Source organism: Chelonia mydas, chromosome 6 (genome assembly GCF_015237465.2).
Source record: "Chelonia mydas isolate rCheMyd1 chromosome 6, rCheMyd1.pri.v2, whole genome shotgun sequence".
NCBI classification, from domain to species: domain Eukaryota; kingdom Metazoa; phylum Chordata; order Testudines; family Cheloniidae; genus Chelonia; species Chelonia mydas.
The window spans coordinates 50,920,092-50,936,165 of NC_051246.2; the positions used below are offsets into that span (position 1 = coordinate 50,920,092).

The 16,074-nt window shown below is 43.6% G+C and overlaps 1 protein-coding gene across 1 annotated transcript; it reads right to left on the bottom strand.

Moving 5' to 3' along the window:
- Nucleotides 1-3,331: 3,331 nt before the first annotated feature.
- On the bottom strand, nt 3,332-14,548 carry FGF3 (fibroblast growth factor 3). Its single transcript, XM_007067946.3, has 3 exons — nt 14,229-14,548; nt 11,290-11,393; nt 3,332-4,325 (listed from the first exon to the last, which is right to left on the bottom strand). The coding sequence occupies exons 1-3, from the start codon at nt 14,494-14,496 to the stop codon at nt 3,993-3,995; spliced, it is 705 nt and encodes a 234-aa protein (XP_007068008.2). The 5' UTR covers nt 14,497-14,548; the 3' UTR covers nt 3,332-3,992.
- Nucleotides 14,549-16,074: the final 1,526 nt, after the last annotated feature.

Genomic DNA, 16,074 nt, shown 5'->3' on the forward strand with positions numbered 1-16,074 from the left:
GGAAACAGGAGACATCTGAACTTGAGCTCTGCTGAAAGCTTCAAAGGCCTATTTAAAATAGCTTATATAAAAAAAAAGCCTCAGTTCAATACTTTTTTTCTATATGAAAGCATTTTACCAGTGAAAATACAGACAGGAAGTATACAAATCTTCCATAATAGAAAAGGAAGTAGATACTTGGCATTAAAGAAGAAATTGAGCCTTTACTGAAGCTATTCAGTTTTGTTATGCTCATTGTTTTGGCACAACAAAATTTCATGAGTACATGTTTCTCTAGAGAGTTAGTAGGTCTGTTGTCTCATTCTCTCTGCTTGTCTTTCGGCTTTGCCCCACTGAAATGAATGGTTTTGTATAGAATGTCCTCAAAGTGATAGGCAAGGTTCTGATCTCAGTGACACGTGGAAATTGGTAGCAATTCCACTGTCCCGATATCCAAAAGCCAAGGGGCTTTGTTAGTGTAAGAGAATAAACACGTTTACTCTGGAATCCTCCTGTACTTCCTATTACATCCGCTTATGAAAACCCTGTTGTCCCCTGAACCCTGGGTAGTCTAGAGCATTGTCGCAAGGCTTTTCTCACAGGGAATGATCCAGTTCCATTGGAGATAATGGAAAGACTCCCATTGCCCTCAGGAGTTAGATGGCTGTAATAACACAAAAAAATGTTCATTAAAATGCTGAAGTTTATGGTATCAATTCAATTAGCTACAATAGGGTGAATTCTTTAAATGTGTATTCTGCCCACTGACTTCACTGAGGATCGCACAGATGTGATTAAGAGTAAAATTTGGCCCCAAATAGATATAACCACATCAAATTCAAGTAAGAATTGTTTTTTGCAATTAAAATTGCTTAAATTTCTGTGTATATGTAAAAAAATATATCCAGCTAGTATCATTTCATAGGTCAGAAAATGTTGTTCTTCCCACCATATTTTCCCCACCATAATATATATAGTAAGCCAGAATGAACATTTCCAGTTGTGTTTCACTTTGTGGGCCTGATTGTCAATCTTCATTATCTGCTAAGTGCAGCAGAGAGGAGCAGTCTCCATCTTTCCTCACTATCCAGCTACCTTCTTACCTTACTGCACACGGCAGCCTCAGGCAAGCCAAGCCACAACCACACCATACCCCTCCCCAGTGTAATTTGTGCCAGGGCTTGCTGGGGCTGAGCCTTGGCACCTCTAGGCTTGGCAGTTCCTAGCCCTGGCACCTCGGGGCTTGCTGCGTCAGTTATAAATGTAAAAAAATTGCTTGAGCCCCGGCACCTCTTTCATTACAAATTAAGCATTGCCTCTCCATGACAATCCCTTCCTAATTTAGCACAGCTTTTTCTTTCCTTCACATCACTCCTGATGTTCAAGATTCTTAGGGCTGTGAAAGCTGTTCATTTTCCACCTCTTGCCTGCCCAGCCAAACTGCCTGTCTTCTCATCACTAATTCCTATGTGTTCCCACTCAATGCCTTGCTGAGGCATTTTGTGGCTGGGGTATAGGGAACATTGCAAGGCCAACACAGCATCTAAGGAAGTCATGTTGCAATCAGAGTCTAGGAGACAAGGGAATGTCTGGCCTTCTACACAGATGCAGCCAACCCTCCAAAGACGTCTTGAAATCTGTAACATCTTCCTGTGGCTCTTTGGACCCTTCATGGAGTTGGAAGACTATGCCCTCTGTCCCTCCACAGGGTTGTCTGCCAGTGAGGAACACAATGAAGAAACTCCGCATTCGCAGGACCGCTGAATTTTCTGCTTAACTTGGGTCTTTCTGTGGCTCTTTATGCAGGAGGACATGATATGGCCTGATGTCTGTATTCTTCAGCCCTCATAAGGAAAACACCCCCCCTTTTTTTAAAAGGTTGAAAAACAATTCACGTATTTTCATCCCTTTTTACCCAGCTCCTGAATTCCCTATGTTATAAGCTGCATCATTTTTAATGTGTATGTGTTTTCGAAGTGTTTTTGATATAATGGAAGACCAGAGATCAAATAAGGTTTTGATTGGCCATCTTTCTTATTCAGCGATAGCTTTTCTTCTTTGTGAGCATAATAAAGTGGGGGTGCAGACAAGTGTGGATGAAATGGGACAAGGGAATGTAAGCTTACAAAGGTGTGATTATGAGCTCACATAAGTAGGTTAGATTGAGAACATACTCTGTGTTCAATTTATGGTCCAAATACTCCCCTCTCCCTCATGAAAATCTCTCATTGATGACAATGGCAGTTTTGCATGAATTGTCCTTAAATGCCTTATTAAATGGATAGACCAAAATAGCACCTATTAATATTTATTTACTGAACAGTCTGATTTGTTAAATAAATGCTTTGGTGTCTCTATTGATTTTAATGGGCCAAACTTTCAGAGTATCCACAATTCTCAATGAAATCAACACTCCCATCAACTTCAGTGGGAAGAGGTTTAGGATCTAAATTTGAACAATGTTTGAACCCAAGTTTGAACAACTTTCAAAGAAAAGAATACCTGAATCCATTTTACTGGTTGTACTGAATCCATTGCAGTCTCTTGCACTCAGCTGTGCTATATGTGGGCTTGATTTGCCAAGGTGCTGATCACCTTGACTCCCATGCTAACATAATTTCAACATACTGATTGATAAGATTACTGTCCATGCATACCAGACACTTCTAAATCAGAATATTGCTCTGTCAATATGATCATATTACCTGAATGCAAAGTTCCACTTTTCAAAACTAGGTATAAATTCAGAATAAAACATGACACAAACACACTTAACTTTGCAAAAGTTCACTTCCAGATTCAAATCAGAAATTGCAACTGACCCCATTTCTATAAGAGATTGAACCAAAGTCCAAGATCACTGATCCAGATCTGGATTTGAACTTTGCATCTTGGATCTATCTCTATTCAATATACAAGCATTTTTAAATAATAATAATAATAGAAAAGCCATCTTAAATCTGTTTTTGCATAGCCAAACTGATTATTTTGCTGTACTGGTTAAAATATATTAACTCCAAGAACTAAGATTTTTATATAGAAAACAGCCCAAAGAAAATGTTTGATCAAGGGTCCTCTCCTGAAGGCTAATTTTCCCAAGGTACAACTCCCAGTTGAGTTATTGACTTCAGTAGGAGTTTGGGATAGCAGTAGCAGACCCTGAGTTCCCATTCCCTTATAAGAGAGGTTTCTAATGGAAATTTGGACTCAACTTTAACATCATATTCTAGTCTTAAAGCAATGAATAAGATTCAATGTATAATAAACTGGTTTATATGGTCTTCCAATCCTTTATATTAGTAAAGCTTATATCCTTTATCAAGCTTCATAGAAAACCATTAAATAACAAGATCAGATGACCTCATGTTTTAATTAAACAAATTCTAGAACACCATAACAATGTGTAGCACTGTTTGAAATATTTCAATTCAAAGTAATCTTACAATTTCATGTTAAGTTAATTTCAGGGGAGAGAAAATGAATGATACTGACTTTGTCAAAACAAAGGTAAAAATAAATACATGTAACTTACAAAATAAACCAGTTCTGAGATTTCTGTACTCCATTATAACTTGAATATAGTCCTGTACTGGGAAACTATTGAAAGGATTATAAAAGTGCTATGCTTTCTTTCAAGAAACAGGTAACAGGTGTAAAATGTTCATAGGAGAGAATGGTTCGCTGGGGGAATACCCCATTGGAAGAACATCCTAAAGTAAGTTAGAAAAAAAATTAAATTAAGGAAAAGAAAAATGTTAAAGGCCATTGACAAAATTATTACATCCATCTAATTTACATTTGAATGTGCCTCAATTTATGTTACTTGTTTTTAGCACAGGCAATAATTCTAAAATATCTAAAAGTAAATAGGTTTGATGTGACATCCAATTATATATACATTGTATCAAGAATGTCCCTGCTGATATGTCATACAGTCACAGCTGTTTGTTTTCTAGTCGCACTTCGAACACTCTTTGCTTTCAGTGCCCACCCCAATCCCCCCAAGGAATTCATTAGTGTCCTCTCCTTCTTCTCTGGTTCTTACTCGGAGGCTTCAGTAGACTCTCTCTGTATTTAACATTTGTGTGAAATAGCCGGACCATTTCATGATCTTTGTTATCCAGTACCCTGGGCAGAAAGAGAGAGGATTTCTGTGTCCTGCGGGTTTTAAAGCCCCTTCTGGGTCGGCCTTTCCCATTGATGGAGACATACCAGAGTCTCTCGGCACTGGCTTTGCGTTTGGTGTTGGCTCCACTGGGCACTGTCCGGTACAGGCGAGATGCGTAAGTGTTATAGCCCAACTCATGGATCCTTTCCACAAACTCGCACTCTGCATTGTAAGTTTCCTGTAAAGCAAACACAACAACCATCAGCTCCAGAAAGGCAGCATGGACAATAGTTGAGCACCCTGACTAGTGCAGAACAGGACTTACAGAGGGGTCAGTTGATTATTAAACAAAGGATTGCAGCATATAGAAGAGGAAACATGAGATTAGAATGAGAGAAGGATGGTATAAGAGGGATTCAGAACAGAATAACAGCATCTATCTACCTTTCTATCTATTAACAAGGTCTCACAGTATCAGAATATCTAGCAATTCACAAACTAATATGTGAAAAACATTCACAAACTAACCTGCAATAGAAAGGGACAATAATTCAAACTGTTACTTTTTAAATTGCTATATGTGTATATCTATGGATTTTTTTCCTCTGTAGATGATCTTTATTGATTTATCACTAATCATAACTACCTTGCTATTACCTTGTGCTCCCCCAGATCTGCTTATTGTGTCCACCTGTTGTCTCTTTTCTTATACTTGGAACATGGGGAGGAGGTGACCAGCCCTCTGTGGAGAAAGAAGTGGTTCGGGACTATTTAGAAAAGCTGGACGAGCACAAGTCCATGGGGCCGGATGCACTGCATCCGAGAGTGCTAAAGGAGTTGGTGGATGTGATTGCAGACCCATTGGCCATTATCTTTGAAAACTCGTGGCGATCGGGGGAGGTCCCGGATGACTGGAAAAAGGCTAACGTAGTGCCCATTTTTAAAAAAGGGAAGGAGGAGGATCCTGGGAACTACAGGCCAGTCAGCCTCACCTCAGTCCATGGAAAAATCATGGAGCAGGTCCTCAAGGAATCAATTCTGAAGCACTTAGAGGAGAGGAAAGTGATCAGGAACAGTCAGCATGGATTCACCAAGGGCAAGTCATGCCTGACTAATCTAATTGCCTTCTATGACGAGATAACTGGCTCTGTGGATGAGGGGAAAGCAGTGGACATGTTTTTCCTTGACTTTAGCAAAGCTTTTGACACAGTCTCCCACAGTATTCTTGCCAGCAAGTTAAAGTTGTATGGGCTGGATGAATGGACTATAAGGTGGAGAGAAAGCTGGCTAGATTGTCGGGCTCAACGGTTAGTGATCAATGGCTCCATGTCTCGTTGGCAGCCGGTATCAAGTGGAGTGCCCCAAGGGTCGGTCCTTGGGCCTGTTTTGTTCAATATCTTCATTAATGATCTGGAGGATGGCGTGGACTGCACCCTTAGCCAGTTTGCAGATGACACTAAACTGGGAGGAGTGGTAGATACGCTGGAGGGTAGGGATAGGATACAGAGGGCCCTAGACAAATTAGAGGGTTGGGCCAAAAGAAATCTGATGAGGTTCAACAAGGACAAGTGCAGCATCCTGCACTTAGGACGGAAGACTCCCATGCACCGCTACAGACTAGGGACCAAATGGCTCGGCAGCAGTTCTGCAGAAAAGGACCTAGGTGGACGAGAAGCTGGATATGAGTCAACACTGTGCCCTTGTTGCCAAGAAGGCTAACTGCATTTTGGGCTGTATAAGTAGAAGCATTGCCAGCAGATCGAGGGATGTGATCATTCCCCGCTATTCGACATTGGTGAGGCCTCATCTGGAGTACTGTGTCCAGTTTGGGGCCCCACACTACAAGAAGGATGTGGAAAAATTGGAGAGAGTCCAGCGGAGGGCAACAAAAATGATTAGGGGACTGGAACATATGACTTATGAGGAGAGGCTGAGGGAACTGGGATTGTTTAGTCTGCGGAAGAGAAGAATGAGGGGGGATTTGATAGCTGTTTTCAACTACCTGAAAGGGGGTTCCAAAGAGGATGGATCTAGACTGTTCTCAGTGGTAGCAGATGACAGAACGAGGAGTAATGGTCTCAAGTTGCAGTGGGGGAGGTTTAGGTTAGATATTAGGAAAAACTTTTTCACTAGGAGGGCGGTGAAGCACTGGAATGGGTTAGCTAGGGAGGTGGTGGAATCTCCTTCCTTCGAAGTTTTTAAGGTCAGGCTTGACAAAGCCCTGGCTGGGGTGATTTAGTTGGGGATTGGTCCTGCTTTGAGCAGCGGGTTGGACTAGATGACCTCCTGAGGTCCCTTCCAACCCTCATATTCTATGATTCTATGTGCTCTATTTGTTATGTGCGTGTGTGTATGACATCCATCACAGTGGGGCCCTGATACTTGTTTGGTGACTTCAAGGTGCTATGGCAATACACATTAATAATAATAAAAGAATGCTGTAGAGGTTCAGAAGGTCTGTGTTCCCAGTTTGAACGTGGAACTGGGAAACAGACCTTCTGAATTCTAGTCCCAGCATTGTCACTAACTCACAGGGGATTTGGGCAAATTGCCTAATCCCTTGAGTTCAATTTTCCCATCTGGAAAACAGGGACAATACATTTGTCTCAAAGAATTATGAGGATTTATTAATTAATGCCTGAAAATCACTTTGAAGATGGAAAGTGGGGTAGAAATACTCAGGCATATCATTACAATTTGTTCAGTCAAGATTAAATTATTAGTTTGCTTGCATTTCTGGACATATAATTATATGTCTGTGCACTGAAAATATAATTCTAATTTCCTGGTGCTTATGTACTATGGACATTTTGAAACTATTAAAGAGACAAAACTGTGTATCTTGATGATGAACTATATATTAATAGGTAGATGCAATACGCCTGTGGACTATTACAATGAACTGAGTCCTAAGTAACAGTTGCCTTTAAACTTTCTTAATATCTGTTTGAGGTTAAGGAGATGTGTGCAGGGGTGGTGGTGCCCAGAACAGGTCTAAGTACCGTCCCCCTGCACACACACCTGCCTTGTTAGACAATATATGTATATTTTTAATTATGTAAAAATGTGAGGGCTCTGGGGTACGACTGGTGATGAGGGGTTTGGGGTGTGAGAGGAGCTCAGGGCTAGGACAGAGGGATGGGGTTTGGGAGGTGAGGGCTCTGTGGGGGGGCGGGGCTGGGGATGAGGAGTTTGGGATGCAGACAGGCTGCCCTGGGACTGCGGTCAGAGAGGAGGACTCCCCCCAGTCCTTTCCCCGGAGGTCTGGGGGAGGGGTCCCCTCTCCCCCACTGGCAGCACACTCACCTCACACCACTGTCACTGCACGTGCTCCTAGGGCCCCTATCAGGTCCAGGAAGCCCCCTCGCCTGCCCTGTGGTGGGTGCCAGGGGGGAAGGGAGCTGCTATCACATGTGTGCCTCCTCCCCTGCTGCTGCTCCTCACTGTAGCCTCACTGGGGGTGAGGGGTGGGGCTGCCCCTTGCCCAGCATAGGGCAGGAGCAGTGACTGCAGTTGGAGGGGTCCCCTGTGCTGGTGGAGGGTCCCACCAGAAAAGGGAAGGGTCTGAGGCGGACGGGCAGGGTCAGGGTCAACCTGCCCTGGCACTAGGGGATGGGAGTCACTAGGACTCTATGGTGGCAGTTGATGCCGGCAGAGTGGAGTGCAGCGCGGAGCTGCAGGGAGAAGCCACCAACTTGAGGCAGGGATGCTCTGGGGCCCAGGGGAGTTGCCCGAGGCAGCAAGTGGGGTCTGGGAGACACTTGAGGGAGGTGCGTGGGGGTGGCAGGTGGGCTGGGGGAGAGACCTGGTCCCAAACATTGGTGGAGCCGGGCACCGAATATTGCTGGAGCCCGGGCACCATGGGCCCATATAACTCGACGCCGCTGGGTGTGTGTATACTTCAACCTAATGGTCCTCTGAAACATATAACTCCTCTTACATGACAAAGAGTTATACAAACTCACATCCTTCCTGGGACAAATATGCCCCTTCATGCCATTCCCTCACTATAGCAGTGACAAGTTCAGTATGTCAGATCCCATACATGCTGTTCACTTAATGTATGCTCACTTTTTACGTGAGACACAGAGATTTGTCCCTTTAGCTTTATCCTCTATTGAAGGATAAAAATGGGGTTTGAGAAATCCCGCATGAGTCAATGCCTTCGCCTTGCTGTGGATAATAGAAATTGGTATGGGGGTTTTAGCTCCTAAACATTCAGGCTAGATTTGGAGGAACATCCTCCACATTGCTAAGAAGCAAAGTCCCTTCTTTTCTTTGCCATTCTCTCAGCTTAAACAGGTAATATTGGTAGAACATAAAAGCAGAAAGGAACCTCTACAGCATTCTGTGTTGAACTTTTCCCTAGAACCTCTTCTTTAGAGGAAGAATTCTCCAGTAGTTACAGCATTAGCTTGGGACTTGAGAGACTTACGTTCAATTCCCTGGCCCTCCACAGACTTCCTCTCTGACCTTGGGCAAGTCACTAAGGGCCAGATTTTTAAAGGTATCTACATGCCTAAAGATGAAGGTATGTGCCTGGTGAAATTTTGAATATTCCACTAGGCATCTCCATCTTTGGACAGCTAAATGCCTTTATAAATCTGGCCCTAAGTTTCTCTGTGTCTCAGTTTGCCATCTGTAAAATGGTAATGTTATTGCTGCCCTATCTCATAAGGATATTGTGAAGATAAACACATGAAAGAATATGAGGTTGTCAGATACCATAATGATGCGGGCAGCAATAGGTAGAGTTTTCTTTCTCTGCTTCTGTTCTTCCTCTCCTCTTTTATTCCAGAGTAATTCTTTCAGAATAAAGTCACTTTTATTTTGGAACAGAGTGTCCACAGAGGGAGTTATTCCAGAATAGCTATAGTGGAATAGTTATCCCAGAACAGAACAATGGGGATAAGGGTTGGGTTTTGGAGGGACTTGGCAGGTCTTATCTGGGACTAAGGTCAAAAGGAGTGAGGCAGAGCCACTAAGGGAGTCCATAACAGCTTAGCTGGCCAATTGCATTGGTTTGACCAGGATGGACTGAGTGACTAGGATGGACCTTTGCCTCTCTTTGCTATCCTAAAGACTTTCAGATTCTGTGTGCCAGCTGACTAATAAATTGTTACGCTGTTTTATACAAGCTGCCACTGCAAATACTCACTGGAAGCATTGTGCCTTGAAGGGTACAGTACAAGCCTCCGTCTGGATTTACTGCAGGGAGCCACAGAGAGAGACAGGAATCAATGGCACTGAAAGCCCAGTCTTGGAGGCCATGGGCCTGCCCCTGTGGAACTGTGTGAACCCTTGGGGTTCAGTATACTAAAGGGGCACTCCCAAGGGACTGGTTCCAGACTGTGAATCATTCTAGTCAATTTCCCCACGTATACAAGCCCATGGTGTGCCCTCTCCTGTTCTGAATTGTTGCCTGTTACTTGCCCTATGAAAAGGAGAAGTGGGAACACAATAGCTTTTCTCACTCTGGTCCCTTCCCCTATAGAAGAGAAGAAGTTGTGAACTCTACCAGGAGTAGCAAAGACAATTTTTCACAATTCAAAGGAGACTTTTGCAGCTGATTCCATTCCCGCTGGAGCTGAGACCAACATGGGGCAGCCACAAAGTGGCTTGATTGCCTTTCTCACACTGAAGGGAGAAATCCAGGAGGGAAGGCCTCTCAGGCCTATCTGTGGCTTCTCTCCATCATAAGAGATTAACCTTTTTTCCTTAGGAGTCTGTTACCATCATTTAAATACCGCCTGGGGAAAAATATCTAATCTGAACAAGGAAAAGTAAGAATTTACTTTAATATCTTTCGTTCATTTGGGATGGACTGCTTTTCTGAGTTGGTGGAAGAACACCATTCTAGAAAAGGAGTGCTCAATCAATACCTCTAGGTAGGAGCACAGGGCTAGCCCTGTTTCTGCTGTGACATAACAGAGCCAAGAAGGGGTACATTCCACTCCAACGGTTTTTCTTTGGTGAAGCTACTTGTGACACAAATCCACTATACCAACAAAGAACCATCATCCTTACACACAACCCCTTTATAAAGCCCAAGTGGACACTACGGAAAGAATCCTGTAAACATTCACCAGCAAATACTCTTGAGGTGGTAGAGGGAAATACATAAATATATTAAGTTAGTTGAGAACTCCTCTCTTTTGATGGTAATTGCGTTATGTAGGCTGCATGGACATGGAAAACCTCTCCTAGCTTAAAAGTATCATATCGCTCAAATCAATAGAATTACATGTAATAACTAAGTGAGGAAAGCAAGTTCCAGGTAGCTATATTTTACCCTGCACATTTTTTTCTTTTAAAATCTGCTTTCATATCTCAGGATTCCTGGGGAAACCATACAGTCTAGTTGCTACATAGAATAGTTTGATCTCAAGATTGCCAGAGATTCAGTCAAGGACATTGGACCAAATTCAGAGTTGATGGATCATGAAGTGATGTAAGTTACATGTTAGTAAATAGTTCTTTGTACCTAAGTGAGTGTAAAGGAGTCGAAGCTGAGGTATTTTACACCAAGGGTAACTCCCATTGACTTCACTAGAGCCTGGATTTCACCCTAAAAGTCTGGAGGAAAGTGTAAGGTTAAAGTAATGGTTTGAGGGGCTTACTTTAACTTACACCTTCTTATCACTTTTTGTAGTTGCTTTTCCTGCTATATCTCTGTCTTCTGACCCCAGCTTGAGTTCTCTTACATTTGCTTGGGGCCCAATTTTGTACTCTGTAAGAGAAACGGTCCCATTGACATCAATGAAGGGTTTTCTAGTTTTTGACTCCCTTCCATCGGACATATACACCTACTCCTGCTGTCAAAGATATATTTCATCTATTAATTTGGGCCATTGTGAATATATATTGATATCATATTTGTTTCTAGTGTATATTTCTTGCTTAATTCTGTATAACCCAAAAACTTGTCAAGAGAATCTTAGCCTTTGCCAAATAAATTATTTTTGTTTCTTTGGCTGTCCAGGCAACAAGAAAAGTTAGAATACTTAGCACTTTAAATGCTGTAGCAGAAAGGTGCTATCAATCTTTTTTTCTATAAGCATTTATTCATAGCAGATAAACCTTGTCCACTCAAGATAATAGTGCTCCTTCCCCCCATCCCCATGAAAATTACTGACAACCAAATAGAACATTTCCATTTCAGTACAATAGTTAAGGTGCCACTGTCTTAAAATAAAACTTACTGAAGCATAAAGTCTTCCCCTTTTGTTCATGGCCAGGTAGCTGCCAGAGAACAACCCTTTGATGGCAACGATTCCAACATCAACTGCAGTTATCTCTAGAATACCTAGAAACAGAGGAGAGATGGGTTGTTCCCCTTCATATGTAACTTTCTGAAATGCATCCGAATAGCTACTTACCTCCAGAATATGAGTTTGCACTTATAACTTGTACACTCAAGAAGTCATACTGTAGTCATGTACATAAAACAAGACTAACATAGACAATACAAAGAAAAACTAATGAGATGGGAATAGTTAGAAACTGACAGTAAATTCCTACTTGTTTGATTGAGCTTTAACTATTTTTAAAAAGGAAAGATCTGACATTGAACTGCAGGTTCACCTAATCCTATATGTATATGTATAAAAAGTTTAAATCCCCTTTAATGGTTTTCTGAGGGATACCACAGCGCTTGGCTTATTGAAACCAGTCACAAAGCTACCCACTTCAGGACAATGCTCTTTCTGAGGTCTCCAGAGGGTAAAATGGAGTCAGACGGCTGCATCTTAGAACCACGTATATAATCATGAAAGGAACTTGTCATTTAGAAAGTTGATGTAGTGCTTGAAACAAGGACAGTATGACAATAAGGGAGGAGATATTTCAGCCCTTAGCAGATCGTGTCTAATGGACTAGACAAGAGTGAGGGGGGGGAAGAAGCCCAGACAGCCTCCCAAAGGGTTTATATCCCGCCAAAGGATGCTAGGTGCAAACTATCCTAGAACTCGTGTAAGGGACGAGGCGGTAGTAGGTGCTGTTGTGATACACGTGCAAACTTATCTCTTGCTTTGGGAAGCCCCCAGTTCAGCAGTTCTGGTGTCAAAGCTCAGTACTCTCTGTAACGATCTAGAAGCCGGATGTAAACCCGGGAGTGTCTTTTGACAATTAGAAAACACACACAGTGCTCAGCCTTCCTATTTCGCGGAGTTCAATTCTTGGGCTGACCTCAATCTCGACAAATACGTACAGCTGTTTTGAATCACCCGCCGTTTTGCCGTCGACTGAGCTCGGAAGAATGCCTCCTAAAAGTCTTTGATAACCAGAGGGTTTTTTCTCTAGGAAATCGTGGTTTTCCTCTGCGCACTTGAGCCAGATCTCGGAGGTCTCCCGGTCCCTGTGCGCTAAGCAGAGCAAGGGCGTAGGTTTCCCCGGAGCATCCTGGGCTCCAGACACCCAGCGTGGGATGCTTTATACAGCAATAATGCTGTACTTCCTATCCCGGGGAGTGGGAAGAAAGGAAAGGCCCGGATCTCTGGGGATTTAAGGTTCCGCTGTGAGAAGAAAGTTGTTTCCTCCCCAAAGCATCTTCCTGAGACCCCGAGTCCACATACCGGCTGCAGTAGCTCCGCTGGCCTGCTAAGAAAAGTTTTTGAACATCCCGATCTTTCCTGCCCTCTCTCACTCACAGCCCTTTGCTCTTGACATATCCCGTTTCATCTCAATTACTGCTGATTCCCCGCACATCGCCAAGGGGGGTAAAAGTCATTTAGTCTGTACCACCTCACATCCCCCCCAGGAGGAGACGAACAAGAAGATTGGGGGCGGGGAGACAGCACACAGAGTGAGGGGGGAGAACTAATCCGAAATCCGGGTTGAGACTGAAGAAAGCCATTGGATGGTCTGCAGGCTCCTCAGGAATCAGCACTGGTCCTAGCTTGGTGACAGGGAGCTGCGAGGGAGCTTTGAAAGGAAATGTGAGGAGAGATGCCTGCAACTGTAGCAAAGATGGTTAGACAAAGTGACAGTTGAGTGCAGGTAGCCGTTGCCTCGATCCTGGTTTATCCCCCTTCTGGACACACAAAAGCTGCTTCCTACACTTAATGCTACAACCAGGGGGACTCAGCCTGGGAGGGGTCTGTGTGTAAAGTGGGTGTACAAATCAAAGGGGGCTTGGGACACAAGTTGCTGCATCTTAGACCTGAGCTGCTTGTTCAGAGCATGGAGAAATCTGGGGCAAGAGAACAGATTTAACACCCCCCCACACACACACACACACACTCAGATGCTTTGGTCAGTAGGCCCCCTCCTATCGCCAAATCAGAGGCAACTTGAAAAAACAATTTTGTTTTGACTTTTTGGAAGTCGGGGGGGGATGGGGGTATATTTCTTTCCCTTTGTCTCATTCGCTTTTAGCACAAGCCGCTGAGCAATTCCGTGGGTGGGTGGGTGTGGGTGTAATTCTGGAAGCTGGTTTAAAATTAACTAGTTATTAATAAGAGCGCCGATTCTGGAGAAAAAGGAGGACCAGATCCGACTCCCATTGATCTCAGCCATAATTCTGCCATTGACTTCACTGGGTCGGGTCCACATCTGTATTTCTCCCGTCTGTGCCTTGCATGTGGGCAGAGGAGTTTGGAGAATACGCTGCATGAAAAGGGCAGGGGGAAGGAGAGAGATGGGCTTTGTTGGGTAGTATTAAAGATCCAACAAAATCCAAACCGAGGAACTCTTGGACAGAAGAAGTGTATTACTCTTACGGTTATTAGCAGCTTCGGAATTGGTTGTTTCTGCCAGTGTTATCTGGGAGGGACAAATGTGTGCTGCAAAGAAATTCCAGCTTTGCAAGCAGATCAGGGCAAAATCTTGCTGAATTTGAATCTGGAAAATAAATCCTAATAATAAAGGAGCAGATTCTGCCACCCTAATTCCCCTGGGGTAGCACCTTATTCCTCAAGCAATCCTATTGAACTCAATTAGGATATTCCGTTCAGAGCAAGGGTGTCGGAATCTGTTTCACTGTCACTTCACTCTAAACAGCCCCAAGCTCGTTAATCGCCTTGGGTTCTAAAGTTAGACCTGAAGGACAATTCAATGGGTCAGAGCGAATAGTAATTGAAAGCCACCCTGCAAAGCTAACAGAGGAGGAAATGGGCAGGGGAGAGGCATGCACAGTACTTACTGAAGACGCTGTTTTTCTCCAGGGTGCCGTTGATTTTCCCATTGGAGTGGATCTGGAGGTGATACTTAGTGGCACAGTAGAGCTTCCTGCGCCTGGGTGCTCCCCCGAGATGCTCATAGACCCCGCCGCGCCCCCCAGCATCTCTGCGCAGCCTTGGGTCACACGTCTGGCCTTTGGCACAATAAGGTACCTTGGGCACTTCCGCAGCCAGCCCTTGGGACCAAGATTCCTGCAACAAACTCAGCAGCAAGATCCAAATTATAACCATTGTGGCATGATGGCCGCAGCCCTTAGTCTGCTGGGGAGATCAAGGCTTGGCGCAGATGACACCAGGGGTCCCATTAAAGAAGTCTTGCTAGCAGCCCTTCAAAGTTGCAAAGCACACACTGATTCAAACCGTGAAGCATTGGCAAGTTTTTATCTGCCTCGATCTGTCCCTTGTATCTGTCTTAGAGCTACTTAAATCAATAAAACACTGGCAGAGGCCACCGAGGCGTCCCAGCTGTTTGGATTAGATGGAGCTGCAGTGATCAGAGTTCTCCTTGGGTCTCCAGCTAGACAGACTGCACGCATGAGAGAGAGAGCGAGAGACCCACTGAATTTCAGGAAGAGACTGTGGGGAAAATTCGTTGATCGACGGAGCATTGAAATAAAGGAAGCTTCCTGCAACAATAGCCTGATCTGCGACCAATTGATACAAAGCGGGGAGGCAAAGGTATCAGTCTTGTGTGAACTCCCAGAGTGCAGCCTGGATAAAATTACACAGCATCACACACAGAGAGAGAGACACACACACACGGTGGCTTCTTGCGGATAACCGCATCACAGAGAGAGGGGGGAGGCAGCAGCAGCAACCCAGCTGAGGGGCAGAGAGCTGCTTCTGCCTTGGTTTCCCCCTGCTTTGAAAGATCCAAAATAGAACAATTATGCGTCTGAAAATTATGCGGTGAGGCGCTCATCCCTGGGGTCTGTCACTTCTCCCTGGCTACTCCCTATCGCAAATCACAACACATGACCGCTGGGATGACTGATGTCCAACTAAAACAACTTGGGGAAGCAGCTTTTACAAATGCACATTTTAAAAAGGGAGCATAATAAAAGGGGTTCAGACACTGGCTGCTCGGGTGGCTGAAGGGAAAATACGTATTAAAGGATTTCACTGTCAGTCTTTAGCGACTTAAACGTCTTTCTTCCCTTTGTCTTGAACGTTGAAAGAAAACAGTTATTAGTAAATCAATCAATTCACGGTTGCTAATATGCAATATTTGGATGGGGCTTTTAAGACTGACAAATTTCTAAATTCACTCATGCGAAGTGCGCCCACCGACAGAGAAAGTATATATATTCGTGCATATATTTGCAAGACATTGGTTTTAATCTTTCCCCCTTAACTTATTATTTGTTGTTGTCTGGTAAATTACATCGGGCATAACAGTTAGGTCTGCAATTGCTAGTAGGTAGCTTCACACATCTTTATCAGCTTTTTGTCTCGTCTAGTGGAGTTACCTATACATAAAAATGGAACGCAAAAGGTTATCCAACTTCTATAAAAAACATTATGCTGCCCAGGTGTGTTACTCAAAAGATGCTCGTCTATTAGATTTCCATATGAAACCGTCAATAATTAAAAGTTTCCTGGAAGTGTTTGAGTATTAGTTAGTATTAATGCGGCTGAAGGCCACACAAATGCGTCTTTGAAGGGAGCCATGTCAAAATTCGACCGTTTGACCTTGACCAATATGATTTTTTATTCACTGTCGGTTACGAGGAAATATATAAAATAAGGCTTTCCTACGGAAGAAAAGAAGAGTTTCTTAAAGCAATATAGAAGAAAATAAGCTTTTAC